At 61.3% G+C, this 9927-nt stretch overlaps 1 protein-coding gene across 2 annotated transcripts; it reads left to right on the top strand.

Moving 5' to 3' along the window:
* The first annotated feature begins 3385 nt into the window (after positions 1 to 3385).
* HMG20B (high mobility group 20B) lies at positions 3386 to 8403 on the top strand. Of its 2 annotated transcripts, XM_025456933.3 has the most exons (10): positions 3386 to 3459; positions 3739 to 3794; positions 4130 to 4238; positions 4750 to 4953; positions 5489 to 5609; positions 5911 to 5957; positions 6225 to 6297; positions 6558 to 6773; positions 7279 to 7411; positions 7735 to 8403. In XM_025456933.3, exons 2-10 carry the CDS (start codon positions 3757 to 3759, stop codon positions 7745 to 7747), a joined length of 954 nt encoding a protein of 317 aa, XP_025312718.1. In that variant the 5' UTR covers positions 3386 to 3459; positions 3739 to 3756; the 3' UTR covers positions 7748 to 8403. The 2 variants fall into 2 exon arrangements, with proteins under 2 accessions (XP_025312718.1, XP_048953899.1); XM_049097942.1 differs by lacking the exon at positions 3386 to 3459 and having other exon boundaries at positions 3479 to 3794.
* Positions 8404 to 9927: the final 1524 nt, after the last annotated feature.

Below are 9927 nucleotides of genomic sequence, written 5' to 3'. Positions count from 1 at the left end.
AGCTGCAAATTGCTTTCAAAATCAACCTCAGGGGCGCCTGGGTGGCTCAGTCCGTTAGGCGTGGGACTCTTGGTTTCGGCTCAGGTCATGATCCCGGGCTGCCTGGACGGAGCCCCTCTTCTGGCGGCAGGCTCTGCGCGGAGTCCCCTGGAAATCATCTCCCTCTCCCTCTGCTCCCTCCCTGCTTGCTCTCTCTGTAAAATAAATAAATATTCTTAAAAAAAAAAAAAAAAAGGAGGGGGGAATCCCTGGGTGACTCAGCGGTTTAGCCCCTGCCTTCCGCCCAGGGCATGATCCTGGAGTCCCAGGGTCGAGTCCCGCGTGGGGGTCCCTGCATGGGGCCTGCTTCTCCCTCTGCTGTGCCTCTGCCTCTCTCTGTCTTTCATAAATAAATAAACAAACAAATAAACAAACAAATAAATAAATAAAATCTTTAAAAAAAGAAAACCGACCTCAAAAGATATCATTTCTTTCTGACCTGCAGGATGACCCTGAATTCCTTGGGTGGTACCTTGGGGGGCGGGGAGGACAGTTTCTAAGGCAACCCCTTGTCAATCAAGCCAAAGAGGCGGGGTTCCCCATCTTCTTGCCTGGACTTCTCACCTAGGTTTTTGTTTAACGCAGCGGAGGGAGGCGAGGGCGGTGTGTCCCAAGAAGCAGTAGAGCAGGGTCTGGAATCTGGATCCGTCAAAATTCCAGGGCACGCTCATCCCACTCAGCCCCGGGCTGCCTCTTAGGGAAGCAGGTTGTGCGGAGCTTTAATTCACATACCATACAATGCACCCATTTAAAGTGTGCCATTCTGAGGTTTTTAGTATATTTAGACTTATGCAACCATCACCGCGGTCTAATTTTAGAACATTTTGATCACTCAAAAAGGAACTCCATGCCCATTAGCAGCTTCTCCCCCATTGCCTGTCCCCGCGAATTCCCCAGCCCCAGGCATCCACTAACTTTCCGTCTCTGCGGATTTATTTGCCTGTTCTGGACATTTTGTATGAATGGAGCCACACACTTGTGGTCTTTTGTGACTGGCGTCTTTCACTGAGCATCATGTTTTCAAAGTTCACCCCCGTTGTAGCATGAATCAGCAATTTATTCCTTTTTTTTTTTTTTTTTTTAAGTTTATCTTCGTGACCCCTACATCTAACGTGGGGCTTGAACTCATGACCCGGAGATCAAGAGTCACAGGCTCCTCTGACTGAGCCAGCCAGGCGCCCCTTATCCCCTTATTTGTTTCTTTTTATGGCCACTGATATTCTATTAGACTGAATGGACCACATTTTGTTTGTTAATCAACTGATGGGCTTTGGAGTTATTTCTACTTTTCGGCCATTCTGAATCATGCTGCTGTGAACATTTGTGGACAAGTTCCTGCGTAGACATGTGTTCTCCATTCTCTTGAATTCACCTCTAGGAAGGGGGTTTCTGGATCACCTGGTAACTTCATGTTTAATGTTTTGAGGAACTGCTAGGCTGTTTTCCAAAGCACTTGCCTCTGAGAAATTTACTGTATTTCACACATTTGCTTATTCAACAAATACGGATTGAGCAACTCCTAGGGGCACTGTTCTAGGTGCTGGAAGTGTTAAAAACCACTCCCCCATAAAAGAGCCTCTTGGGGCAAGTCACCAAAGTGGGGCTTAATGCCTAAGCCAATTACAGCTTCAGCCTCCCCCAGAAATGTTAGGTCTTACTGGGTCAGCCAGGAACTTTCCCTCCTCACCCCAAAGGAAAATGAGAGAATCTGCATAGTAAGACCTCCAGCTCTTGCCCTGCTAAGGGAAAGTCACCTTGCGAGTAGGAACAATTCTTTTCTCTTGCTAAGAACATCTTCTCCCCTTTTTCCTTCCTCTATAACTTCCCTTTAAAAATTTTATTTATTTATTTATTTATTTATTTATTTATTTATTTATTTATTCATTCATTCATTCATGAAGATACAGAGAGAGAGAGAGAGAGAGAGAGGCCGGGACACAGGCAGAGGGAGAAGCAGGCTCCATGCAGGGAGCCCAATGCGGGATTCGGATTCGATCCCAGGAACCCAGGGTCATGACCTGAACCAACAACTGAGCAGCCCAGCCGTCCCTAACCTTCCATTTTGTTCACCTCTTTGGAGCGCCCTTCTACTTGCTAGATGGGATACTGCTCCACCCATGAATCCCTCAACAAAACCACTTAGATTTTCAAATTTATTCTGTTAAAATTTTGTTCTTTGGGGGGCGCCTGGCCGGCTCAGTCATAGAGCATGTGACTCTTGATTTCTGGGTGGGCCCACGTTGGGGGTAGAGCTTACTTAAATAAAACTGAAAACAAAACTGTTATGTAGCAGAGGAAACAAACACATGGGGAACAAATAAGGTGTATGGGGGAAACCTCATTGAGAAGCTGACATTTCAGCAAAGACCTGAAGGAGATCAAGCCATGAGCCAGGCGGATAATCTGGAGGAAAGGGCACACCAGGTGCAAAAGCCTGGAGGCGGGAGTGAGAGAAAGGGACCTATTTGTATGTGAGGGGCATCAGGAGGTGGAGAAGGCAGAGGAGGGCAGGGCGGTGATGTGGGAGAGTTGTTTGGGGACTAACGGGACATCGTGAGCATCCAGCGGCCGCAGCTGTCATCCTGGGAGTCGGGGAAGTCCCAGCCCAGGCCACAGGACCACGCTGCCGCCTGGGGCTCCCCCAGATCCCAGAGCAGAGCCTCCTGCCCCTCCATCTCCACGGGGTCCCAGCCCCGGGCCTCAGCTTCGGGCATCCCAGCCTCCTGGTCCTGCACATCGTGCAAGGTCCCCATTGCACGGGAGGGAAAGCGGAGCCTGCGGGGGAAGAGCAGCCCCCGCCCGCGCACTGCGGGGCTGGGCACAGCGGGACGCCGGGGGCCCTAACTTCAGGGACTAGCGGGTAACTTCCCCGCCGGGTTTGCGAGATACGAAGACAGGTCCCACCTCGTCCTGGAGCGGGGGGTGGGGGAGACCGCCACGCCGCGGGGAAGGACCTTAACCCCCTTCCCTAGCAACCGGCCGCCGTCTCCATGGCAACCAGGGAGGGGCGCGATCTCGCCCGGCAGGTCCCGGGATCCCGCTGGGGCGGGGAGTCTCGCCTTGGCCGGGAGAGGAGGAGTCCGCGCCGCCCCTACTGGCCCTTTAAGGGGCTCCGCCCGGCGCGGCCCCAAGGCGCCCCGATTGGCCCCGAGAGCGGCCGAGCGCAGCCGAACTTGACGCACCCGCCCGCGGCCTTCCCCGTCCACCTCCCACGCGGCCCAGCGGCTGCCCCAGCCAATCGCCGGCCGGCGCGCCAGCCCTCATCTGCATGGCCACGCCCCAGGGAAAGCCTGCACCCAATCGGACGGCTCGCGGAGGCCGCATTAGCATGCCGGGGGCGGGGCGAGCGGCAGGGGCGGGCTCGGGGCGGTTGGTTGGAGCGTCGCAGCAGCCGAGAGGTCCGGGAAAGTTTCTTTGGAGGTGAAAACAGCCGCGGAACTCGGGGCCCTGCGAGGGGGCGGGGGCGCGGGGGTCCCGGGACCGGGGAGGGGCCCCTCCCGGACCGGGGGAGAGTGGGTCCGGCCCTCCCGGGGGGCGATCGCCCAACAAAGGATCCCTGGGGCGCCCGCCCTCGAGGGCCTCCCCGCCCCTGGATCCGGCCCCCCCAAACACCCCGGGCCCGGCATTCCGGGATCCCCCGCCGGCCCGGCCCGTCGGCGGCTCGGGCGCCGCTCACCCGGCCACGCGTCTGCCTTCCAGGTGGGGCCGGGAGCGGCCATGTCCCACGGCTCCAAGCAGCCCGGCGCGGCCGCCGCGTGAGTGCGACTCCCCTCCCCCAGCCCACTCGGGTCTGCAGCCCCGCCCCCGCCCTCCCTGTCGGAGCTCGTCGCCCCTCGCCCCTCGCCCCTCGCCCCCGGGTCTTGACTCCCCCCACTGCCGGGCAGGACCTCCCCGCACGCCCCCAGCTCCCCGCCCCGGTTCCTCCCGGGGGTCTCTCCCGCCCCCCACCCCCGTGCTTCCGTCCCGGCCCGCGGATAGTGACCCCCGCAGAGCCCTGCTCCCGGGCCCCGGGCCCCAGGCCCCTCTGTGCCAGCTCCGCGGTCGGGATGGACGTGAGGGCGGCGGTGACCCTGGCGTCCCGTGGCTCCAGGCCGGCGGGCGGCAAGGCTCCGGGACCGCACGGGGGCTTCGTGGTGGCCGTCAAGCAGGAGCGCGGCGAGGGCCCCCGGGCCGGCGAGAAGGGGTCCCACGAGGAGGAGGTGAGTCCCTGCGCCGTGGTGGGGGCAGCCCTGGGGCTCGCCCCTCGCCTGGAAGCTCCACCCCGGGCTGGATTTGAATTAGCTGCGGCCCCGCCCGCAGTCCTGATTTTCCTCCCGGAGCTGAGGCCCCGCCCCGTGCCGCGTGCCACGCCCCCGGAGGTCCGCGGCCTCGGAGCCCAGGCCCCGCCCACCGCCAAATGTCCGGTGGGAGGCACCTTCCCGTCGTCCCGCGGGGCTTTCCTCCGGCGAGAAGCCACGCCCACGCCAGGTGCCACGCCCACTCGCCGTCGCTGGGCCCAACCCGGCTCCTTATGCCCCGCGCCCGGGATCGCCCGGGACCTCCGATCCGTCACCCGCGCGGCCGGCGTTCCCCGAAACCCGCCCTCTCCCAGTTCTGGCCCTTGATCAAGCCATACCTGCAGGTTTCCAGGATAGGCCCCGCCCAGCCCTCTAGCCCCGCCCCAACCCTCCAGGCCCCTCCCAACGGCGCGGAGTGGGTACTGTTCTGCAGCCCGTGAAGAAGCGCGGCTGGCCCAAGGGCAAGAAGCGGAAGAAGATCCTGCCAAATGGGCCCAAGGCACCGGTCACCGGCTACGTGCGCTTCCTGAACGAGCGGCGCGAGCAGATTCGCACGCGCCACCCGGATCTGCCCTTTCCCGAGATCACCAAGATGCTGGGTGCCGAGTGGAGCAAGCTGCAGCCGGCGGAGAAGCAGGTGGGGACCACTGACCTTGCCCCGCCCACTCGGACACTGCCCTGCGGCCACATCCCCCAAAGGGCTTCCGCGGGGAGCACTGACCACCCTTGAGCCCTCCCCAGCAGGCGGAAGGAGGGGAGGGTCGCAATAAGCAGGAATCCACGGAAAGCTTGATAACCAACACGGAGAGGTCTAAAGAAGTAGGAGTGGGGGCCGGATTTTTATGTGATAGCTCTTGGTTTTCAAATCCTGCTAATTAAAGTTGCAAAAATATAGGAAACAAAACACACCACCAGTTTGCACCCTCTAAGTGGGATTTCACCAAGCAAAATGGGTGTGGGAGCCCAGCCCAGCCTGGAGATGGGAGCCTGCCCTCAGACAACTGGGAGAGGCTTTTAAAGGCAAGAGTTTGGGGGAGGAAGGTGCCCCGCACAGCAGGCCGAGGAGCCGGGTTCACCTCCAAGGAGGGAGCTGTGGGAAGGTGCGGTGTTGGCCTTGGAGGCCGGCCGCCCCTGCCCCTGGGCTGGGACAAGCCTTCCGCTGCCCCCACCAGCGGTACCTGGATGAGGCCGAGCGGGAGAAGCAGCAGTACATGAAGGAGCTGCGCGCCTACCAGCAGTCGGAAGCCTACAAGATGTGCACGGAGAAGATCCAGGAAAAGAAGATCAAGAAAGGTGGGAAGGGCCCCAGCCCCCAGGCAGCTGGGTGCGGGCTCTGAGACAGGTGACCCAGGCAGACCGACCTGCCCTCCTCCATGGGACTCAGTCCCATGAAGACGAGACAGCTGTGGGTGGACAGGGCTGAGCAGTGCCAACGCGGGGGCACACAGACACTGGGGGTCCTCACAGGAGCCTGCCCCAGGACAAGTAGGGCTAACCTGGGGGGGGGTCCCAGGCAGGGGGGACAGCACTTGCATTGCAAAGCAATGTGTGGGCCCCTGCCAGGCTGATCCTGCCCTCCTCCCTCCCCCACCAGAGGACTCGGGCTCTGGGCTCATGAATACGCTCTTGAATGGACACAAGGTAAGTACCCCTCCTCCTAGGACCATGCCTGGGTGAGAAAGGTCTGGAGGTCTTTAGACCCTGGGTGAGCCAGAGCCAGCTCTCACGGGAGGAAGCAGTGCCGGGCCTCCAAGTGTGCCAGCCGACGTGGGGCAGCCACATGGTGGGAATGTTGTTAAAAGGACGTCGATGCAGACGGCCAGAGGAATCCCTCTCAAGCTTGAGGGACGTCCCAGAGGGGTTGTAGCTGCCCCACCCCCCCATCATCACCTTGTCCTGTCGTCCCAGGGTGGGGACTGTGATGGCTTCTCCACCTTCGACGTCCCCATCTTCACTGAAGAGTTCTTGGACCAAAACAAAGGTGAGCGCTGACCAGGGGTTCTTGGGGAGGGTGCGCGGGCCAAAAGGGTGCCAAGGCCGCAGGGGGCGGGGGTGGTGGTGGTGGGGAGCATTTAGCACTCCCAACAAGCTGCGGCACCCACCTCCCCCGCCCCGCGTGGGGCTGCAGGCAGAGCAGGACAGCCGGCCTGGCAGGGAGGCCCAGCTAAGGCAAAGGCCCCTCGCAGGGCAGGGAGGGCAGGGAGGAAGCGCAGGCTCTGACCCGGCTCCCCCACGCCGCAGCGCGGGAGGCAGAGCTGCGGCGCCTGCGCAAGATGAACGTGGCCTTCGAGGAGCAGAACGCCGTGCTGCAGAGGCACACGCAGAGCATGAGCAGCGCGCGGGAGCGCCTGGAGCAGGAGCTGGCGCTGGAGGAGCGGCGGACGCTGGCGCTGCAGCAGCAGCTCCAGGCCGTGCGCCAGGCGCTCACCGCCAGCTTCGCCTCGCTGCCGGTGCCGGGTGCGGAGGCCCCGCCCCGCCCCGCCCCTCCGAGCCCGGGCCCCGCCCACTCCGCCGCCCCGCCCCGCCGGCCCCACCTCCTGGCCCCCGCCCCCGGCCGTGCGACTCCAGCTCCGAAGGACCGTCCCGGTCGTGAGCAGAGCACGCGCCCGCCCCGCTGACCCCTGCCCCGCCCCCCTCCTCCCTGGCCTTCCGCGCTGCGGCCGCAGCTGACAGCGGCTACTTCCTCCTCCCGGGTTTGGATCCCCCGGAATCCCCCCCACCCGGGGCTGCCCCTCACCACTTAGCACCCTCTGCCCCCTGCCGCACAGCTGGCCTTGGTTTTTCCGGGTCTAGACGTCCTGATCTCCCACCTGACCCCACTGACGCGCCGCGCCTCTGGCCCCGCGCCCCGGGACCCTGCCCCTGCAGACCCCCACCCCCTGACCTCTGCTCCTGTGGAACCCCGGCTGCGTCCGCCCCCCTCCTCCGCTGGGCCCCGGTGACCGGTCCCTGCCCTCTCCAGGCACGGGCGAGACGCCCACTCTCGGCACCCTGGACTTCTACATGGCTCGGCTGCACGGCGCCATCGAGCGCGACCCCGCCCAGCACGAGAAGCTCATCGTCCGCATCAAGGAGATCCTGGCCCAGGTCGCCAGGTGTGTGCCCGGGGCGGTGGGGCCGCCCTGCGCGGGCGGTGGGGGGCTGCCTGGGGCCCCGCGGACATGAGGCCGCCGCCACCCGGGACCTGCCAGGTGGGGCCTGTTTGATGCCCGCGGCCGGTGCACTGGGTGGCGCTGATCAGACCGGGTACTTTACTGCTGCCGGTGGGGTGTGCTAGTCCCCCTTGGCCAGTGGGATCCCCTGGGAGGCTAGAACGTCCCCACAGCTGCTCGGTGGGTTTGGGTGGCTTCCAGCTGCCCGAGACCCAGGGCGATAAATGATGGGGGTTCCCCGTCACCCGTCTTCTCTCCTGTCACAGTGAGCATCTATGAGGGTGTCTGCAGCCCCACGGATCCAGAGAAGACCAAGTTTTGGTCATGGCCCCTTCTCTACCCCCATGGAGGAGGATTGGGGGTCCACCTTTTGGGGCCATGCCCAATCCTGCACCTTGGGGGCTCCAGCCCCCCTAAAATTAAATTTCTACAGCATCCCTCTAGCTTTCAATTTCCCCAGCCCCCTGAACCCAGAAAGATCACCTGCTGTACACGATATACCTAGAACCCATAGCCCCGAGGCCCGGCAAGGCCTGCTCGCCTTGCACATGACACTACAGGGACGGGGGAGCACCACAGGGCTGCGGAACCCGGGACACAAGGGGACCTGCGGCAGCTGGCTCGCCCAGTGTGGGGAGGGTTACACCTGCTGCACCCGACCGGGCCAGGGACAGGGTAGAGAAAGCCCACCCCTGACACGCTGGGACCCCCAGCAGGTGCTCACCACAGGTGCCCCCACACAGGCAGGCACACTGCAGGGACACGGTCTCGTACCCGGGGCGGGGCCCTCTGCTTGTGACCTCAGATTCCTGCACCCCAGAATTGAGGGGGCTGGTACTGACCACCCCTCCCTCATTCAGCCGAGGGACCTTTGTGGAGGCAGCCTCTGCCTTTGCTCAATCTGGACTTTTTAAATAAAAAAAGTGGAATTTGAATTCCAAGCTTGTGAATGTTTTTTTCTGGGGGGGGAGGGGAGGTGGGCCAAAAGATGTGCCAAGGGCTCCCAAGACACCCCTGCTGGGTGTCCGAGGCCTGCCCACCCCTGGCAGCCACTAACCCCCTTTCTGTCTGGATGAACCTGTCCTGGATGTTTCACGGAAATGGACTCACACACCTGTGGCCTCCACCATGGGCTCAGGGTCCATCCCCAGGGCGGCACCTGTCGGCACCTCGCTCTTTTTCGTGGCTGAATAATATTCCAGCGTGTGGATGGACCACATTCTGTTGATCCCTTCACCCGCTGATGAACATTTTGGTTGTTTCCACCTCTTGGCTGCCGCGAGTCGGGCTGTGTGAACACGCGTGGACAGGCGTTTGAACACCTGCTTCCAATTCGGCAGGCTCTCTCCCAGGCGTGGGATGCTGTGCTTGACTTACTGAGGAAGCCTCGCTGCGACTTTTTGTTTAATGCGCTATTGAAGACATCCCAAAATTTTTGGAGAACAACTTGACAAACGCCCGTATCATGGGTTGAATCATGTCCCCTCAAAAGACGCTGAAGCCCTAAACCCCAGCTCTCAGAATGTGACCTTATTTGGAAATAGGGTCGTTGCAGATATAATTAGTCAGGATGAGGTCATCTTGCAGTGGGGTGGGCCCCTGATCCAATATGACTGGTGTCCTTATAAGAAGATGAAGATGTGGACAGCCACGTGACCAGAGAGCAGAAATGGGAATAACGCAAGCTGCCAGAGAGCGCCGAGGAGCGCCCGCCGCCCTGGCAGCTACGACAGGCTGGGAAGGGCTCTACCGAGGGCTCGAGGGCTCGGCGGCAGCGGGGCCTTGCTGACAGGCTGACGTCACACTTCGGGCCCCTGGAACCGAGAGACAGCAAATCCCTGTGGTTTTAAGCCCCCCTCAGCCCGGAGAGACTCGCACAGCCAGACGTCGCCACCTCCCCGACCCCAGGTCCCTTGTCTGCCCCACACACCCCCCCTGCCAACGGCACAGGTACCTCCATCCCGAATTTGGAGTATATAGCAGGCGGGTCTTTATATACTTTGAGCACGCAAGTATGTCTTCCTCGAAGAGTACCGCTTTGATGGGGTTTGGTTTTTTTTGTTCAGTTTTCAAAGGTTTGAAAGTGTACAAGTCTGTGGTTTCTAGCGTATTTACAAAGTTGTGCAATCATCGGCACAATCGAATTCCAGAACATTTCTGTTGCCTCAAGGAGAAACCCCGTACCCCTCTCAGCCACCGCACCCCCCCCCACCTCCATCAGCCCCTCGGGGACACGAGCCCCCCTGCCTGTCCCAGGACGAGCCCGGCCCGGACGTGTCACACGCGTCTGCTCACACGCCGGCGGGGCCTCCTGTGTCTGGTCCCCCACCCCCACCCCTCGGCCCCGCCAAGCGTCATGTTTTCAAGGCTCGTCCATGGTAACACACGGCGTGTTTTGCAGGCTTTTAAACTTGACATTACATTTTCTTACATTGTCCAAAGCCTTCTGGGACTTGCCT

Source organism: Canis lupus, chromosome 20 (assembly GCF_003254725.2).
Source record: "Canis lupus dingo isolate Sandy chromosome 20, ASM325472v2, whole genome shotgun sequence".
Lineage (NCBI taxonomy): Eukaryota > Metazoa > Chordata > Mammalia > Carnivora > Canidae > Canis > Canis lupus.
Note: the sequence above shows the minus strand (reverse complement) of the source record. Positions and strands in the feature narration are given on the sequence as shown.

What these genes read in the sequence shown, in the direction of transcription:
- HMG20B (XM_025456933.3), top strand. Translation starts at nt 3,757, where the DNA reads ATGTCCCACGGCTCCAAGCAGCCCGGCGCGGCCGCCGC. An exon ending in CAGCCCGGCGCGGCCGCCGC is followed by an intron (nt 3,795 to 4,129) that starts GTGAGTGCGACT and finishes CCGTGGCTCCAG; the next exon opens with GCCGGCGGGCGGCAAGGCTC. An exon ending in CGCCTCGCTGCCGGTGCCGG is followed by an intron (nt 6,774 to 7,278) that starts GTGCGGAGGCCC and finishes TGCCCTCTCCAG; the next exon opens with GCACGGGCGAGACGCCCACT.